General features: G+C 31.6%; 1 protein-coding gene across 3 annotated transcripts; it reads right to left on the reverse strand.

Moving 5' to 3' along the window:
* Positions 1 to 1,528: 1,528 nt before the first annotated feature.
* Positions 1,529 to 18,661, reverse strand: LOC124944994 (calponin homology domain-containing protein DDB_G0272472). Of its 3 annotated transcripts, none has more exons than XM_047485349.1 (12): positions 18,586 to 18,661; positions 16,144 to 16,702; positions 15,617 to 15,924; positions 15,430 to 15,504; positions 4,314 to 4,416; positions 3,524 to 3,612; positions 2,845 to 2,956; positions 2,676 to 2,729; positions 2,537 to 2,585; positions 2,248 to 2,348; positions 2,058 to 2,176; positions 1,529 to 1,968 (listed from the first exon to the last, which is right to left on the reverse strand). In XM_047485349.1, exons 2-12 carry the CDS (start codon positions 16,546 to 16,548, stop codon positions 1,599 to 1,601), a joined length of 1,785 nt encoding a protein of 594 aa, XP_047341305.1. In that variant the 5' UTR covers positions 16,549 to 16,702; positions 18,586 to 18,661; the 3' UTR covers positions 1,529 to 1,598. The 3 variants fall into 3 exon arrangements, with proteins under 3 accessions (XP_047341305.1, XP_047341306.1, XP_047341307.1); XM_047485350.1 differs by having other exon boundaries at positions 18,591 to 18,633; XM_047485351.1 differs by lacking the exons at positions 1,529 to 1,968; positions 2,058 to 2,176; positions 2,248 to 2,348; ... (4 more) ...; positions 4,314 to 4,416; positions 18,586 to 18,661 and adding exons at positions 12,323 to 12,801; positions 12,891 to 13,009; positions 13,081 to 13,181; ... (3 more) ...; positions 14,342 to 14,430; positions 15,126 to 15,228.
* Between the last annotated feature and the right edge of the window lie 2,209 nt (positions 18,662 to 20,870).

Here is a 20,870-nt window from a genome sequence, read left to right on the forward strand (position 1 = left end):
TATATAATCAATTCAATATATTGAGATTCCTAAATGAGTGGACCTTAATATGATAATTTTGTATATATATTTTGTATCTTTGGAAAGAGAAAGACAACGTATTGTATTCCTTCAGCAATTAGCTTATTAATGTAGCTCTGAGTTTAAATATATGGAAGTTCATTGGAACATGAAAGATGGATATTTTAGAATATTGACACCATAATGCACAGTTTAGAGGACCGGCCTTTATACAGTGACAATTTTATCTCTTTTGGAAAATAATTGACCATGTTTTAATTGTTTATGTCCTGCGTGTGATATTAAGTGAGTCGTGGTATGTTTGATTTCTCAAATAGCTTAGAAAAAGGTTAACTTAGTCATATGCTTTTAATTGTTTTTGGCTACATTAGCTGTTGGCTGAAATGATTTTTTCTTGGACTCTTTCATAATGTCATGGACATGCAAGTGTTCAAGGTTGCCAAGAATAGCTTTATATATAGGTGTGCTACGACGCATGCAAGAACACGTTTGTAATATTTGTTCTTTTAGAGCGGATTTTATTATTCTTAAAAACGTGCCCGATAACATATCTAGGATTTTCCTCTTATTGTCTTTAGGACTAGTGCATCCCCTCTACTTCAAGTAGTCCTCGTACTAAGATGTGAATTGATTATAGTAGACATTGCTAGATGTTCCATCCTTCACCCTACAGAAACAATATTCATATATTCTCACAACTTCTCACCGCCATGAACTCCAACTTCAATCTAAGTGTTTCAGTCATATTCGATCTTGAGATCTCAACCTCTCAAATTCAAACTCTTTCCACTAGAGATTACATGGACATAGTGTTAAAACTGGAGTATTTGTTGAAGTGTCTCTTAGTCTGAAACCATGAATACTTTGCAGGCACTATATACTTCTCTAGTAACCATAATTGACTAAATTGTCTTACCAAAAAAATGGGTGCTTGATTAATAATTGTAACTATTTGATGGCTAAAGACCATAAGTATAGCCAGTGGAATCCCATCTAATTGATTGTAACATGGGGACCATAATTCATTTTATTAATTTTATGATTATGTTTGAAGGCTTCGGTTATTTGATTATTTCAAAATAATCAATCAATTAATGAATTAAAATATCTCTATTTAATTTTATATAAAACTTAATTACAAAAAAATATATATTAAATAATATATTTTTCATCTAACAATATTTTTAAATAACCAAAAATCAAACAAGCTGTCAAATATGTTTAGCAAGATTTTATATCAAATTAAAATATTATTATTATTATTTATTTATTTATTTGACATGAACAAATGAATTTCCTGTAATTTGCAAACTCTTGAATGCAAGGCACATTTACATGGATCACTTTTCAAGCATTTCTCAATTCAGGTAAATTCATAACTAATTTTTACAAGAACCAAACAAGGTGACGACTTTTAAAGTCTTTTATGAAGGGGGTAAAACATTTTGAATGAAAGGCTTTCAAGAATGATATCAGGATTATCTTGTAAAAAATTAAGTTAATCAAACTTTAAAAAACACCATTATCTTGTAAAAAATAAGAATCTACATACATAAATAGAAATCAAGTTAACGAGACTAGAGGAAATTTCTCTGAAATGAGCTGGAGGAAAAGCGAGAAGTAAGACCCTCGTTCATTTTCTGAGGATCAAGATTAATGCTCTTTCGCCCAGCTGTCAGGTCCTTCTCGCGGTCCCAAGGTTTCCATGGATGTTGCCCTTCCCACGCCACCTCTTTTCCCTCTTTCTCCTGCATTGACTTGTTCTTCTTCTTTGCACCACTACTTCTTCCCCCTGCTGCTGATGCTTCTTTGTGCTTTTCTACTAATGATTTTGATCTTTTCGCTTTGTTGTATTCAGCCACTAATTCTGCATCCATATTCGTGTTTTTCTTAACAACTTCCTCCTTTGAAGCAAGAGCAGCTGCCTCATTGTATGCTTCCAAATAACTGTCAATTTACCAACATGAGTATGAGAGAGACAAGCAAACAAACGATAATCATTTCATTCCGGCCATGAAAATAACTGCCCAACTTACTTCTGCTTTGCCTTTTGAGCTCTGTCCGATGGGGTATCCGTCCAGGCACTAGTATCGCCTCGTGCCTCTTTACCATTCCTATGGAATGCAGTAGTTGATTGTGTTGGCACACCAGCAGGCTGAGAGAAAATAATAGATAAAAAAACCATGGCTGTGTTATCAAACAAGTGGCAGTATTAGGGACACTTACTTTTCTTTCAGGGGGTAGTGTTGTCATCCATTCATCCCTTTTGGGTGGCAGTTTCGCATCAAGGTCTTCCAGGAGTACATCATCACCTTCCATTGATATACCTATCAGAAGAAAGTCATTTTTCTAGAATTAAACATCTGTTCTTAACATGATTCATCACATCTCAACAGTGTACACTGTTTTCTTTTCTTTCCATTTTCATATCTGGTGACACATTTAAGAGTGTGTGTGTATGGTGAGGAATTCACTTGAAATGAAACGAAACAATAATAGCTGGTTGAAGGTGAACCTTGCAGACGTCTCCATTGTGCAGCTTCGCGCATGGCTCTCAATTCTGCCTGCATAAAGCAAATGAATAGTATTTGAGAAATTGACTGCATTAATAATATTCCCCCAAACCAACCAAACTGTTTCTGAGATACATATACCTTAAACTCTTCTTGTTCCTCTTTCTCTTTGATCTTGTCATCCAGGGCTTTCCTCTGCATCAGAAATCAACACTTAGCATTAAAAAACAAAAAACTAGATCCAACCAACCCACATGCACACAGAATTATTAATCTTAATGGTACATTTGAAAAGGACCAACAACTGTACCTTTTCTGGATCTTGTAAATCCTTAAAAGCCTTATTTAACTTAATGAAGGCCTGATTAGCTTGAGGATGAGAACATTTGTCTGGATGCACCATCAAAGACAGCTTCCAATACCTAATAAAAAATTAACTGACTTAAGCGCAGTAGTTCAAAAATGAAAAACAACTAGCCAGCATCAATCGACATGATGATAATAATACAATGGACAAACAAACAATAAAGCTTTGACATTTTCATTCATATATGTATCAGTCCTCTTATTACCAACAATCTTAACTCAATTTTTATATTATAATTAGACCAAGGTCTTTTTAAGTGGAGGAGGGTTAGCAGAACATCCGACAGCTATGACCCCAACTTCAATGAATGTGTTTTCAATATTTACTCTCATTATATTAGTAAGCCTTGAGCAAGTGACTTTCTGACTCTATGATATATGGCCATTCACATTAAGATTCAAAATTGCTACAATTTACCAAGGTTATTTATTATATATATATATATATATATATATTATGGCTCACGTGAACTGCAAGCTGAAGCGGTTGATGGGTTAGATTGCTCAGAATTACAATATTGAGGTGAGTAGAAAAGAACAATTCCTAAACAGAATGAAACTGCACAGAAAATAAAAAAGTGGGAATTGGGTTAAATAAAGTGATTATTACACCAAGATGATACCTCTTTTTGACATTTTCAGTTGGCATCTTTCTGTTCACTCCAAGAACATCATAAGGGCTGTCAACCTCAGCTCCCACAATTCTTGTGACCTAAAAATAAATTAAATCACCAACTTAACATTTACTACATGATAAAGCTCCCACAAAGCAACAACACCTGAAGATTATTTCAGACTTGTTACCCTATGAACATAATTCTATAATCAGCATGACCATCTACAAATAGATCTTTCAGGACAGTGGAATCTGACAGCATAAATAGTGTGTTTGCACAACAGTCGAGTAACATGAAAGATATTTCTTGAACATCCAAAATAAGTAACTATCCTCGAGTCCCTAATGTAAGCAAATACTTGATTAGGATTTTGAAGTTCCAATCATGTGAAGAAACTTGACCAACAAATTAATAGTAGTAGATAATTTATATTTAATTATTGTAATTTATATTACTTTGTTGGTTATGATAATTATGATGAACATTATAGTTTATCTATTAGTGTTAGAACAATATTAGGTTTTATGATTACCCTATTATACATAGGAGATTTAGGTTATCATTATAATAATTCAAATGAAATTATGAAAGGATTATATACTTCTAGTATCGATCCTCTTGGCTTCTTACCTACCTAAAACAATCTCTTTGACTTTATATACTGATATAGATTATACAAGACAAATTAATGCAATAATGTAAAGATAATTTTTTTTCCATTCTATGCATTTTACGTGTTTACCATGCAGACACAAAATGCACATGTAGAATACAAAAGATGCATAAGATATCACACCTCTTCGAAACGCTCTGCTTCATTTGATGATTCAGCTTCAGAAACCATGGCAGGTGGAGGAGGTCCTATAAAAACTAGAGAATCTTCATCCAACTCGACCTCCCTGTGAGAAAATTGTTCAGAAATCTTAGAATAGAGCATTAATATTTTCAAAGTTAATGGTTCACAATACAGTAGTATTTCCCGGCATATACATTCCTGTGATATGAAATTTCCGAATGTATAACAAAGAAAATTATGTTTTTTTCAGCCTGGCATTATCAAATGAGGGCCTTATAGACGTCTTGATACTTTAGACGGAGTCTAAAATAAGCAAGTAGATGTAGTCGTCTAACTCCTTTAGACGCGGTCTAGAAGGATACGTAGTTAGACGAGGTCTAATTCCTTTAGACGCAGTCTAAATGGATGCGTAGTTAGACGAGGTCTAACTCCTTTAGACGCGATCTAAAGGGATGCTTAGTTAGACGAGGTCTAACTCCTTTATACGCGGTCTAAAGGGAAACACAGTTAAACGAGGTCTAACTCCCTTAGATTGGTCTGAAGGGAAGCGTAGTTAGACGAGGTCTAACTCTTTTAGATACACGGTCTAAAGGAAAGCGCAGTTAGACGAGGTCTAACTCCTTTAGACACGGTCTAAAGTGAAGCGCAGTTAGACGAGGTCTAACTCCCTTGGACGCGGTCTGAAGGAAAGCGCAGTTAGAGGACATCTAACTCCTTTAGACGCAGTCTAAAGAGAAAGTCTGATGTCTTGGTTCAGCATCCGTCTGAAGGAAGCATCCATCTAACCACGTACTCACTCAGCTTTAACAACGTATGAACAACTGCCACGTACCTCACTAGTACAAGAAAATATCAGAGGATATTCGGCGCACTACCTGTTATGTACGTCCGCGATCTAAATGCTCAGAGTGTTGTACTCTCGTACTATAGGCGATTGTCCAACGGACACATGCCATGTGTCCACAAAGAGTATTCGACCGTTGGTGCACTTCAACTATAAATAGAAGCCCAAAGACAACTGTCAAACCTATTCACATACTCGCTTCAAGAAAATTACTCTCAAGTTAAAAGCACGAACTATTCATTGTTTCACTGTGTGATTATATTATAATTACATATTGTCTTTTCTGTGAGAAATCTCAGTGTTGTAAGTTGAACAGAGTATATTATATTCAACAGAGAGTTAGCTAGTAGAGTGAGTTGTACTCGAATCAAAGTCTTTAGTGGATATCCTTTTGGTTATGGAAGAAGGGGTGACGTATGAGTTTTATCTCCGAACATCCATAAAACTCATTGTGTTCTTTACTTTCTGTCATTTTCGTTCATTTGTATGAAGCTTCAAATCAACAAACAGTTTCGAACTTGAATTCGTTTCAAGATTTTGTGAAGATTTGCGAATGATGGAAACAGATATTAATCCCTCACAAGATTATTATCGAATAGAATATTGTAACATGTTCACAATAGTCTGACTCCAGTTTCTATTGGTAACACCGATCCCAACACATAGAGAACCCTCTTGAGAGGTGTTGGAAGCTATCTAGAAGCCTGAATCGAAGAAAGAGTCGTTGAAGAAGGTTTTAATAAAAACCAGTTCTTGGTCGGATTTTCAGACTTTGATTCTGATGGTTATAGGCTGTAATTCTTAGTGTTTGTTTAATGATATGCTTCAAAGAGCATAAGGGAGTATTTATACTGCCCTAAGGTTGGTCGGGGAGGGATAATTCATGAAGAATTTTACTTTCGGCGAAATTATCCATAACTTTATTCTCAGTCATGGCAGCCTTATCAAGGGCAGGATAAGGCTAGAGGATAAAGGCATCTTGCTGGCGAGGATAAGGGGAACACGTGGACGAAAATCAAGAGATTTGATCGTCTGTGGAGGAAGCTGGAGCTTCTAAAAGAATTGTGTCGGCGATGATCGTGAATCTAGTGAGGTCGTGATTCCAGTGAAGAAGATCGAAATGGCATTGTTTTGTCTAACGCCATACGCGTTCCGTCTGTGGTCAGCGGTCTTGACTAACGAGGTTAGTCCATCCTGTTAGTTGATCCGGTGTGGCAGGCGCGCGCTTGATTTATTGTAGCGGGCTGCGTGGGAGCGTTTGAGATGTTGGATGAAGCCTGGGCGCTCATCTAATGGTCCAGGATCCTGGTACAGAATTTTAACAAAAATCCGGCTACACTAGATTATCTTATTTTATTTTTATTAAAAAAGTTATTAAAAATCGATTTTAATTCCCTTTTTTACATTTTTCTTCACCAATAATTTTAAAAAAAATATTTCTAGAATTATAATAAAAATTATGATCATATTTTATTATTTTTTTGGATATTTTTGAGAATATTGAGGTATTTTATTTAATTTTTTAAGTCGTAAATTAAACATAATTCATGATTAAATCACAATTAAATATTGTTAACATCTTCTTTGGTCTAATTTAGATAAAATAAATATAATATCTTATCCTCAAATTAATTTTAGAATTTTGAATAATTTCCTTAATTATAATTTAATTATCACAATAGTTAATCATTTATTTTGAATATAAAAAATTTAAATATTATTTAAATATTATTAAAAATAATAATATTATTTGAAAATTAAAATTAAGTCAAATTTCCATTCTTACACTAATTTTTTTTTAATGTAATATTACATTGAAATATTAGTTAAGTTTAACTTAATTAAGGTTGTGGAAAGAAACGATATTGGAGATGAGGAGTTAGGTACTTATTAGTGGAATTCACTACTCACTAATCTTTTATGGCTAAATTAGATATATGTTTAAAAAGAGAATATAGTTACATTTAAACATAAATAAGTTTTCTTGATATATATTATAAAAAATTAATTAATATGATCGGGAAAATTTGTAAAGGGTGTCGTTCAGCCATTATATAATATATGGGAAATTATAGGTGAGCGATTGAGAAGGACTTTTAATGTTGTCATGTTTTATTAAAATTTAAAAACAAATTACTTAAATCATTCTCATCCTTATTAATATTGATCAATATTTAAAATTGTAATATTTATTAAATTTATCCATTAATCATATAAATCATCCTTATTTATTGTTAATATTGATCAATATTTAAAATTGTAATATTTATTAAATTTATCCATTAATCATATAAAAATCATTTTAAGTAGTTGGGAAGAGAATCAGGTGGTCTTAAATTCAATAACATCAAATTCATATGTTTTATTTTCTTAATATACACTCAGCAGGTGGTCTTAAATTCAATAACATCACATCCATATGTTTTATTTTCTTAATATACACTCACTAGCTTTTTTTTATGTTATTGTACAATATATATATATATAAAATATCTGTGAAGGATTGAAATAATAATTATTATGAATAACTATATCACTTTAAATTTATTCAAATAAATATATTATAAAAAAAATTATTATTATATATATATATATATATTAAATAATACATACTTTTAGTGGTTGTCTCCATGTTGTTTTATTTTTTTTATCGTGTAATCGAGAATACTCTCGTGTAGTCGTCTTATTTAATACGTGTTATTTAATATATATTATTAAACAAATTTGATTATTAGTAAAAAAAATGAAATATAATTAATATGTTTTTTTAATAAAAGTATTTTAATTAATTTAACTTACGAAAAATAACAATAATTTAGTTATGCCCTAACATATTTCAGATATTTTACTCAATAACACGTTATAAAATTATAATAATTTTTATTAAAATATTACATATTTAATTTTTATAATTTTTTTAAATACTTTTTTATATAAAATTATTATTTTCTAAATACAATCTTTCACAATAAAAATTAAAACTTAAAATAGAATAAAATTATAATAATTTTTATTAAAATATTTCATATTTATCTTTTATAATTTTTTTAAATATTTTTTATATATAAAATTATTATTTTCTAATTATAATAAAAATTAAAACTTAAAATAGAAAATAGAAAGAGTAATGCTTCAAATGTTTACAAAAATTTCTAAACATCAAAATATATATATATATATATATATATATATATATATATATATTATTTTTAAATTACAAATAAAATTTAGGTTAATGTTATATTAATTACACATATTATAACATGATATGATTTTTTTTATAAAATTATTTATTAGAGTATTTCATTTTTTAATAATTTTTAAATAATTTTTTTTAAAATAATATTACTGTTAATAAATAAGTGTCGACAGAGTATGCAATCAAAGAATGTATACTGCTATATGAGTTTATATTCCTTTTATACTATTTTGTTTTCTATTTTTTTAATTCTTTTTAAAATTTATATGTGTCCGTATTAATTTATAGAATAATTTTTCATTTTAATTAATTTATTATAATTTTATTATTAATATATAATATTTAAAATTAATTATATAAAAATGATTATATTATTATTATTATTAATTATTGTAATTATTATTAAAAAATATTTTATTAAAATTATTATTAATTTAATTTAATATTTGAATATACAATGACTTTTAACTTAAATTCAACAAATAAAATAGTTAAATTAATTATTATTATTTTTTAAATCTTAATTTTTTAAAATAATATAAACATCTACTATTTATTATCAATAAAACATAATAAATTATATAAATAAAATCTTTCAAATATTATATAATAATAACTTTTAATTTGAATTCAACAAATAAAATAGTTAAACTAATTATTATTATTTTTTAAATCTTAATTTTTTAAAATAGTATAAAAATCTACTATTTATTATTAATAAAACATAATAAATACAGTTTTGCTAAATACATTTTTTTTTATTAATAACACATATTATAACTATAACGTGAGATAATTGTTTTTATAAAACTTTTATTAGAATATTTTATATTTAATATTTTTAAATAACTTTTTATAAAAAATTATTATTTTTCTTTTTTTAGTTTTTAAATTTTCATTTTAATTAATTTATTATAATTTTATTATTAATATATAATATTTAAAATTAATTATATAAAAATGACCATATTATTATTAATTATTAAAATTATTATTAAAAAATTATTTTATTAAAATTATTATTAATTTTATTTAATTTATTTAGTTTATGAAGGTTGATAGGGTAACTTTCAACTTAAATTAAACAAATAAAATAATTTAATTAATTATTATTATTTTTATATCTTAATATTTTAAAATAATATAAATATCTACTATTTAATCACTAATCATATTAATTAAAAATTTTCAAAAATACAATTTAAATAGAATTAAACTTTTTATAACATTTCTTAACATAATATATATATATATATATAATTTTAAAATTACAAATAAAAATTATGAATAAAACATAAAAAAAATATTTAAAAATTTTTCAAATATTATATAATAATAGTGAATCAAAATAATGCTAAATACACTTTTATTATTAATAACACATATAACATAATTTGTTTTATAAAACTTTATTAAAATATTTTTTATTTAACATTTTAAAATAATTTTTTATAAAAAATTATAATTTTTTATTTTATTTCTAAGTTTTTAGATTTTATTTTAATTAATTTATTATAATTTTATTATTAATATATATAATATTTAAAATAAATTATATAAAAATGACTATATTATTATTAATTATTATTAAAATTATTTATCAATTATATTTTATTTTAAATAATTTTTTTATATTATTGAAATAATTGAAATAATTTCATTTAATATAAAAAAAAACATTAACCAAAATACCTTTTAAAAGAATAATATTTGATATACTAATTAGTATATTAAATATTATTCTTTTTTTTATAAATATATAAAAGTATTTAAAATACCGATATTTTTTTTATAAATATATAAAAGTATTTAAAATACCGATATATTCTTGTATAATAAGTCAAGATATATATAAACATGGCTATATATGTGCTTTTAGTTAAACATCAAATTTTCAATATCTCTTATCATATTATACTTATTACAAAGGTTATCATATTAATGCAAGTTCTAATTCCGAGAATATTTTTTCTCGTTTGTTTTGATACATGCATCATTTCACAAATGAAACAAATGACTACATGGTATTAAAAAAATAAAAAGATAACATATTGTTTGTTGAACAATAATAACTTTTTTAGTTTTTAAATTATAGGAGACATAAGAAAATAATAATATTCATTTAATTAGAAAAATGTTTATTATAAAAGGTTTCTTATATTCAAACAAATTTCACCTAATCTATAAATTAAGTTAAATTATTTTAACTTTTAAATAAAAACATCTTTTCAAAACAAATCATCACACCATCTTTGTTTTTAAATAATATATTAGTCAGACTAAGGGTAAAATACTCAAATAGATATTAACTTAGGCAAACACAATTTATATATTGCGATTAGAGCGGTTAGACGGGTAAACCCATGGCGGGGCAGGCCTATCCACCAAAACCTATCGTTTGACAGGTCGACAGCGAGTCGACCCACCATCCCGACAGGCTGAAAATCCTCACCCAATCCAACCCAAGGTGGGTTGCGAGTTAGGCAGGCTAGCCCGCGGGTTGTCTCACTAAAAATAAATAAAAAATCATTAATAGTTCTAGAAAACAAGAGTTTAAGAACATGATCAAATAGTCATAATACACACCAAACAAGAACCCTTGAAGGCGAGAACGAAGAGAAGAAAAGCAGAACAAATAAGTAGTTGACGGCCAATAGGGGAAGTATTGAGTATTGACTGCTGCAGTTTGAAACCAAGTTTGAATCCATGAATCCTTGAAGGCAAAGAGAAGAAAGGCGAAACAAATAAGTAATTGGCGGACTATAGGCAAAGTATTAAGTACTGATTGTTGCAGTACTACTTGGAAGAGAAAAAAAGGTAGGGTTATGTGGCATATGCCTATAAGGCTATAAATCAGATTAAATTTTTTTTGCCAGCCCGCGGGCCAAACCAAGACCGACCCGTCTAAGCCCGCGACCCAAACGGACTGGCCCGTGTCCCGTGTATGCCCATTTCCAAATAGTTGCTAATATTTCAACCAAACTCGTCTAAATTATTTGACGAAGCGGGCCAACCCAATGGGCCTATCTCAAATTGACGACATGATAGTTCAAGTCTTCGTTATAAAGAATCTTTGGATCTCAAACAACAATTACCCATGTAAAAATTTACAACCTAATTAAAAAATAAATAAATTCAATTAATAATTTAATTGACAGGTTATTTTAATGACCAAACAAGAAGGCATACATTATAGAGGTAATTGGGTCCAACCTAAACTTGTTTGAAAATCTATGATGATTCGCTTAATAAACCAACGATCCTATAATAAAAAATTATTATAATAAAATAAATTACATGAATTTATTTATTTTAATAAGTAATAATTATTTTTTATTATTTAAATATAAATTTAAAAAATCGTAAAACTAAAATAATTTATCATTAACTTAAAATTGTGAAGGTTGAACTAATTTAAATTTTTATCTAAAATTAGAATTGTTACACCTTTTTAGAATGATGAAATTGTAATATTTTAATAGTTAAATAGTTATTTTGATTATATTGGTATAAATAAGAAAATTTAATAATTGTAACTATTTGATGGCTAAAGACCATAAATATAGCCAGTGGAATCCCATCTAATTGATATTTACATGGAGTCTATAATTCATTTTATTAATTTTATGATTGTGTTTGAAGGCTTGGGTTATTTGATTATTTCAAAATAATCAATCAATTAATGAATTAAAATATCTCTATTTAATTTTATATAACATTTAATTACAAAAAAAGTATTTTAAATAATATATTTTTTCATCTAACAATATTTTTAAATAACCAAATATCAATACTTGGATCACTTTTCAAGCATTTCTCAATTCAGTAAATTCATAACTAATTTTTACAAGAACCAACCAGGGTGACAACTTATAATAAATAGGGCACCCATGATGACCCACGAGAAGAAGATGTTGTAATGTCTTTTATGAAGGGGGTAAAACATTTTGAATGAAAGGCTTTCAAGAATGATATCAGGATTATCTTGTAAAAAATTAAGTTGATCAAACTTTAAAAAACACCATTATCTTGTAAAAATAAGAATCTACATACATAAATAGAAATCAAGTTAACAAGACTATAGGAAGTTTCTCTGAAATGAGCTGGAGGAAAAGCGAGAAGTAAGACCCTCGTTCATTTTCTGAGGATCAAGATTAATGCTCTTTCGCCCAGCTGTCAGGTCCTTCTCGCGGTCCCAAGGTTTCCATGGATGTTGCCCTTCCCACGCCACCTCTTTTCCCTCTTTCTCCTGCATTGACTTGTTCTTCTTCTTTGCACCACTACTTCTTCCCCCTGCTGCTGCTTCTTTGTGCTTTTCTACTAATGATTTTGATCTTTTCGCTTTGTTGTATTCAGCCACTAATTCTGCATCCATATTCGTGGTTTTCTTAACAACTTCCTCCTTTGAAGCAAGTGCAGCTGCCTCGTTGTATGCTTCCAAATAACTGTCAATTTACCAACATGAGTATGAGAGAGACAAACAAACAAACGATAAGCATTTCATTCCGGCCATGAAAATAACTGCCCAACTTACTTCTGCTTTGCCTTTTGAGCTCTGTCTGATGGGGTATCCGTCCAGGCACTAGTATCGCCTCGTGCCTCTTTACCATTCCTATGGAATGCAGTAGTTGATTGTGTTGGCACACCAGCAGGCTGAGAGAAAATAATAGATAAAAAAACCATGGCTGTGTTATCAAACGAGTTGCAGTATTAGGGACACTTACTTTTCTTTCAGGGGGTAGTGTTGTCATCCATTCATCCCTTTTGGGTGGCAGTTTCGCATCAAGGTCTTCCAGGAGTACATCATCACCTTCCATGGATATACCTATCAGAAGAAAGTCATTTTCTAGAATTAAACATCTGTTCTTAACATGATTCATCACATCTCAACAGTGTACACTGTTTTCTTTTCTTTCCATTTTCATATCTGGTGACACATTTAAGAGTGTGTGTATGGTGAGGAATTCACTTGAAATGAAACGAAACAATAATAGCTGGTTGAAGGTGAACCTTGCAGACGTCTCCATTGTGCAGCTTCACGCATGGCTCTCAATTCTGCCTGCATAAAGCAAATGAATAGTATTTGAGAAATTGACTGCATTAATAATATTCCCCCAAACCAACCTAACTGTTTCTGAGATACATATACCTTAAACTCTTCTTGTTCCTCTTTCTCTTTGATCTTGTCATCCAGGGCTTTCCTCTGCATCAGAAATCAACACTTAGCATTAAAAAACAAAAAACTAGATCCAACCAACCCACATGCACACAGAATTATTAATCTTAATGGTACATTTGAAAAGGACCAACAACTGTACCTTTTCTGGATCTTGTAAATCCTTAAAAGCCTTATTTAACTTAATGAAGGCCTGATTAGCTTGAGGATGAGAACACTTGTCTGGATGCACCATCAAAGACAGCTTCCAATACCTAATAGAAAATTAACTGACTTAAGCGCAGTAGTTCAAAAATGAAAAACAACTAGCCAGCATCAATCGACATGATGATAATATTACAATGGACAAACAAGCTATAAAGCTTGACATTTTCATTCATATATGTATCAGTCTTCTTATTACCAACAATCTTAACTCAATTTTTATATAATTTTTAGACCAAGGTCTTTTTAAGTGGAGGAGGGTTAGTAGAACATCCAACAGCTATGACCCCAACTTCAATCAATGTGCTTTCAGTATTTACTCTCATTATATTAGTAAGCCTTGAGCAAGTGACTTTCTGACTCATGATATATGGCCATTCACATTAAGTTTCAAAATTGCTACAATTTACCAAGGTTATTTAATATATATATATATTATGGCTCATGCGAACTGCAAGCTGAAGCAGTTGATGGGTTAGATTGCTCAGAATTACAATATTGAGGTAAGTAGAAAAGAACAATTCCTAAACAGAATGAAACTGCGCAGAAATAAAAAAGTGGGAATTGGGTTATATAAAGTGATTATTAGTACACCAAGATGATACCTCTTTTTGACATTTTCAGTTGGCATCTTTCTGTTCACTCCAAGAACATCATAAGGGCTGTCAACCTCAGCTCCCACAATTCTTGTGACCTAAAAATAAATTAAATCACCAAGTTAACATTTACTACATCATAAAGCTCCCACAAAGTAACAATGGGAAAAGGACACCTGAAGATTATTTCAGATTTGTTACCATAACATAATTCTATAATCAGCATGACCATCTACAAATAGATCTTTCAGGACAGTGGAATCTGACAACATAAATAGTGTGTTTGCACATGAAAGATATTTCTTGAACATCCAAAATAAGTAACTATCCTCGAGTCCTTAATGTAAGCAAATACTTGATTAGGATTTTGAAGTTCCAATCATGTGAAGACACTTGACCAACAAATTAATAGTAATAGATAATTTATATTTAATAATTTTGTAATTTATATTACTTTGTTGGTTATGATAATTATGATGAACATTATAGTTTACCTATTAGTATTAGAACAATATTAGGTTTTATGATTACCCTATTATACATAGGAGATTTAGGTTATCATTATAATAATTCAAATGAAATTATGAAAGGATTATATACTTCTAGTATCGATCCTCTTGGCTTCTTACCAACCTAAAACAATATGTTTGACTTTATATATTGATATAGATTATACAAAACAAATTAATGCAATAATGTAAAGATCATTTTTTTTCCATTCTATGCATTTTACGTTTACCATGCAGACACAAAATGCACATGTAGAATACAAAAGATGCATAAGATATCACACCTCTTCGAAACGCTCTGCTTCATTTGATGATTCAGCTTCAGAAACCATGGCAGGTGGTGGAGGTCCTATAAAAACTAGAGAATCTTCATCCAACTCGACCTCCCTGTGAGAAAATTGTTCAGAAATCTTAGAATAGAGCATTAATATTTTCAAAGTTAATGGTTCACAATACAGTAGTATTTCCCGGCATATACATTCCTGTGATATGAAATCTCCGAATGTATAACAAAGAAAATTATGTTTGTTTTTTCAGCCTGGCATTATCAAATGAGGGCCTTATAAGCTCTTTCCATGTAATCAGTACCTTAGCTCAGCCTCAGCTTCTGTCAACTTGGCTGCAGCAGCTAGTAACTCAGCAGACGGCATCTCAGGACCAATCCTGCAATAGCAAAATCAAAGATTGTCACCTTCAGAGAAATTGTTGCTATAGTTGCATATTTCCAAGCAAGTTTTAATACTCACTAAAGACACAAAGTGGAGATATAAGTTACCTCCTTTTAGGAGCAGAATCTTCCATTTGAGTGGGCATTGCAACATTGCTTTCCATTTCTTTGTGCTCTGCAGCTTCTGGCTCTGATGTTGGTTGATTCGTCTGTTGCTGATCCAAGGGTTTTTCAGATAGAATATCTTTACCAACTATCTCTAAGGTAGGACAACCATTAGGTGGCAGTAAAAAGACATAACCACCTTTATCCTTGAGATTCAGTGACATGAAGAGTTTCTTCAGATGATTAATAAGTGACCTCTCAGCTAATCCGCTTATATCAACAGCTTGCCCATCATCAATCATTTTCAAAAGCTGTTTAGAAGAATAAGTTATGTCAGACAGATGTGCTCTTACTAATATATTCCATGATAATCAGAAAGACTGGCTTTGAACCTCATCGTTATGTAGTGCAGAAGGAAACTCAGGTAATCACATAACAAGCTAGACAATATCAAAAGAATGGATATAGTAACATGGGCCAAATAGATGGACAAAATGTGTTCGAAAGTGCTAGAAATACAGAGTTCATACCTGCTCCAAATCAGCAGCTACACTAGGAAATTCCCTCAATATATCTCGAACTATTTCTCCGGGTTCAACGCTATCATCGCCGCCTAAGGATTCAGATCCTCCATCAGATTCCAAATCCGAAATTTTAGTCTTCTCTTTTCTCCTGGACCTGCGGCGCTTCCTATCTCTTTCCTCCTTCTCCTTCTTCCTCCTCTGCCTCCTCTTATCTTTCTCTCTCCTCCTAGAACTTCCTTCGCTATGGCGTTTCTCATCACGGTGCCGTCGGCTACTGTGCTTGTGCCGCTTGGAAGATAATTCATTTTCTTCCTCGGAACTTGAAGAAGAAGATGAAGAGGATGATGAATATGAATCAGATGAATCTTCGTAGTGCCTCTTCTTCTTGTTCTTTCGGGAACGTTCTCCCATCTTTTACGATGATAAGCTGCGGTTCTAATTAAGAACCAGAATCCTCCCGATTATAAATCCTACGAATTCCGGATTCTTAGAACCGGACACCGGTGGTCGACTGATGAATTTTGATGATCCTCCTCCCTAATGTCGATTGAAGGATATGCGCTAACTGCAAAAAACCCTAGTTAGTAAGATATTATTTTATTTCATTTTAATATAACCAAATAAAGTAGACTAATTTAGTCTTCAACATAGTAAACAACTAATGAGATATATTGACAGATTTTTTTATTGATTGATTGAATGAATGCATGTCATAAATAATTTATATATGCAACACATGAATTCAATCTTTGAAAGTACATATCAACCAACGTTGTATCAATCAAGAAACATGGTCTAAGCCAGTTCCTAATGACATGGTTGTGTATCCACCTCTCTTGCTGAAGAGCCTCACTAACCGCACATACCTGAAGGAGTGAAATGATAGTTAGCGGATCGGGTCTATGTTTCGTTCTTCGCATTTCACTGAACAAAGACTTGGACAGATTGTTATTCTGAGCCTGCCCGGCAACAACCGAATTCCACGAGCTGAGATCACATTCAAGCATCAAGTCAAAGACAGCAGCTTTGAATGGGACGGACACATTTTGGCATACATGGTAATAAGAGAGTTTCGAGCAGGCAAATCTATTATCATATTCTTCCTTAACAAGTAGGCATGAATAGAGACACCTAGATTGAATGATCCCATTTGAGCACATGCTGCAAGAATACTAGTAATGGTTGCAGTTGATGGTATCGTTCTTTATAACACCATTTTTCTGAACACTTCAATGACCTAGTCCGGAAATTCATCATGTACAAGCCCGGAGATTAATGCCGTCCAAAGAATATTGTCTTTATCTTTAATCTGATCGAATATTCGAAAAGCATTGTCATGGTTTTTGCATTTCAAGTACATAACCACGAGATATCTTGATGTGCACGTCCAACTCAAAACCATCTGTTAGTACCCTAGCATGCAATAATCTCCCAATCTTGAAGTTACCCTGTTTAGCATTAACAGAAACCAAACGTCTGGCAGTTTGGCTCCACATCTTCCATTCTCATCATGTTCCCTAGATGTGATGTATCTCTAACATCGCCAAGAATAGAATATACATTGATCATGGATATTCCATGAAATTACATCTCGTAGGCACATTAAATCAAACAGGCATCTCGCATCCTCGACTCTATAGCATTTACCATAATCATACAATAGTGAGTTCAATAAAGACAAATCTGTACCAAATCCAAGCCGAATTATGCAACCACGTAGACATTGAACATAAATTCCCTCTGAAATTCAAGAAAGTATAACAAGTATAGTAACTGAACTGGGGCGGATACCATCGTGTTGCCTCCGGTTATACATACAAAGGCAGGTGCTTAGCACACCAGCTCAAGAATAACATCGAATCATAGTAGTCCAAGGAACGACATTTCTCTCGGGCATAGACTCAAACACATGGCGGGCATGGTGGGAGAAGCCAAACTTAGCATAGAAATCAATCAAAGAAGACCCAATATAGGCATCGGAGGAATAGCCATTATCAATGCAATGCTGATGTAAAGAGAGACCAGGACATCACAGTGAATGCCTTGTCGGGAGAGACGATTAATGACGGTGTTAAAAGACTCGCCTTTTTCTATATATGTAAGGCCAAAAGCTAATCTAGGAACTCAAGCAGATTCATAAACGCAAGGAAATACCATTACAGCACAATGTGATGAATCCTATGACTGAATGAGGTGCTTTTGTGTTCAGATTTGAGCAATTAATAAACTAGTTACGGCCTAGGACTTGCTCGCTTGAAAACAATACTAGATTGATAGACATGTATCAGGCAAACAAAGGATCAATCAAATATAGATTCAAAGACAACATTATGCATCAATTTTACTAGTCTGTACATAAAAAAGGATGTATGAAATGCCTAAAGGGAGCAATCTAAAATATCGATTCAAAAATAGTGATTGAAAAGGAAGTTGCGTAAGATTACGAACCTTACCTGAGAGCGACGCAACTGCAAAGAAAGAAGCGGACAACTGCCGCAAAACCTGCCGGAGGGAGAAGAGAACGGCGGCAAAGATAAAGAAGAAGATATAAGATACTAAAGATATCGATAACACATATTCGCCCTCAAACTATGGATCTATTTTTAAATTCACCTTTAAACTCTAGTATTTTTAAATTCACCTTTTGAAATTGACGATATAACAGGATTGTTCAAAAAAAAAAATAACAGGAATAATTAAATTTTGCAAAATTGACCTTTTGTCCCGGACAAAAGATCAATATACCCCCAAATAAAACATTTCTTTTTTCTCTTCTTTCTATTTCCCTTCCCTTCGGTCACTCTACTTTCTCTCTTATTCTCCCTATGCGCAGGCAACGAGTCGTCCAAACAAACGCCGATCTTAGCCCCGACGAAACGTTTGCTTTTTCTACTTTCCTTCCCGACGTCTACTATCCCCAATCTACTCCAAACTGTAGCCCCCGATGACTCCATCAAACTACATCTTCAACAAACGCCGATGAGTAAGTTTGATATTGAGTGTTATAATTGAGAACATGCCCTATAGTATGTTATCAGTTTGAGTAGATTGTGTTATCAATTCGCATGCATTTGCGTCTGCACAAATGCATTTTTTTTTTCACAGACGCAAAATGTTAAGAGCATTCTTAAATGGTATTTGCTTTCTTATACAAGAGGTTGATCTTTCACCTCATCCCGGTTTTGACCGGATAGTTGACTCAACGGAGAATCTACATGCCGTCGAATTATTTGGACCGCGATGACACCGCCGTGTAAAAGATGTCAAAAGAAGAATTATTTGAGAACTGTCTTTATTTTTATTTATTTTTGGTAATACAAGTTTTTATCAATTTGTCATTTCTCTCCCTCTTTTGTTCTGTCATATGACGCTTGCCGGTTATATATGGTTATCGATATCTTCACCAAAAGCTTTGTTCAAGCATTGTTGTAATGGTATTTATTTAGATTTGTGCATATGAGTTTGTAAGACAATATATTGTTACGGATTACGGGGTGAGATCGGTTGGTTGTGCCGGTTTGAGCCATTATGTATGCAAGAAAACTTCCACGAGGCAATTTTGGTTGAAAACTAACATTCTAACATGTGTGGCTTAGTTTGGTTCATTGGTTGTTTTCATATGCTCAAGTAGTGTTATGGATGATTGACATAATGACTTATTCATAGATATCCAATATATTTATAAGTGAAGGCTGCTCAAAACTTTCAACACAACCTGTTCAATTGCATTATTATGAGTTAATTGACCACCTCAAATGAACAAATTTAATGATTGATATAATAAGGTTCATGCACGTGTTCTTACTTACATGCACAAAAGTGCATAAGCATTCTTCAAACATATCTTAATTGAAATAAAATCTAGTAGTAGCTTTTTTTTCCTTGTACCAAATTTCAAACACACAAAGTCGAAATAACATGAACGACTCTCAATGCTAATGATTGTTTGATTAGGACCCGACGACACAACAAGTTTGGGTAAGGGAACTGTTCTTTGTCAATGGAATTCAACCTCTAAAGTTGCTGCTGATGAAATGGAGCAATATTATCAAGTGAGCTAAACTCCCCACTAGGGTTAGGGTCGTCGAAGGATGGAAGGCTGGAATCATTGCGTCCTAGCAACTTGTTATTCTCGTTATATAGATGTGGGCATGAAGAATCTGAAATTGTATTTGAACTTCCCAAAGAATTCTCATGATCCAAATATGGTTTCTCTTTATCATTATTAATTGTTTCACCAGACAGAGAGGAATTCACATGAAAAGGTTTGGATTTTGGTTGGTGTCATCTGAAAAAAAAAACATTATGTTAGACTAATGAAAACACTTAAGCAAATACCACTTAAGAAAAGCAAATAAGACATTTTGCGTCGGCGGAAAAAAAAATTGCATTTGCGCAGATGCATTTTGCGTCGACGCAAATGTTATGTCTGCACAATATGCATTTTGCGCTGGCGCAAATATACTTTGCGCATGCGCAATATACATTTGCGTCTGAGAAAAAGGCGCAAAATGCACTTTGCGCATGTGCAAATGTACTATGCGATCACAATTGATAACACTCAATATACTCAAACTGATAACATACTATATGGCATATTTTCAACTATAACACTTAATATCAAACTTACTCTCATCGGCGTTTGTTGAAGATGTAGCTTGATGGAGTCGTTGGGGGCTACAGTTCGGCGTAGGTGGGGGATAGTAGACGTCGGGAGGGGAAGTAAAAGAAAC

Source organism: Impatiens glandulifera, chromosome 7 (genome assembly GCF_907164915.1).
Source record: "Impatiens glandulifera chromosome 7, dImpGla2.1, whole genome shotgun sequence".
NCBI classification, from domain to species: Eukaryota; Viridiplantae; Streptophyta; class Magnoliopsida; order Ericales; family Balsaminaceae; genus Impatiens; species Impatiens glandulifera.

What these genes read in the sequence shown, in the direction of transcription:
- LOC124944994 (XM_047485349.1), bottom strand. Translation starts at nt 16,548, where the DNA reads ATGGGAGAACGTTCCCGAAAGAACAAGAAGAAGAGGCACTACGAAGAT. An exon ending in ACAATGGAGACGTCTGCAAG is followed by an intron (nt 2,349 to 2,536) that starts GTTCACCTTCAA and finishes TTCTTCTGATAG; the next exon opens with GTATATCAATGGAAGGTGAT. An exon ending in GCTCAAAAGGCAAAGCAGAA is followed by an intron (nt 1,969 to 2,057) that starts GTAAGTTGGGCA and finishes GTAAATTGACAG; the next exon opens with TTATTTGGAAGCATACAATG.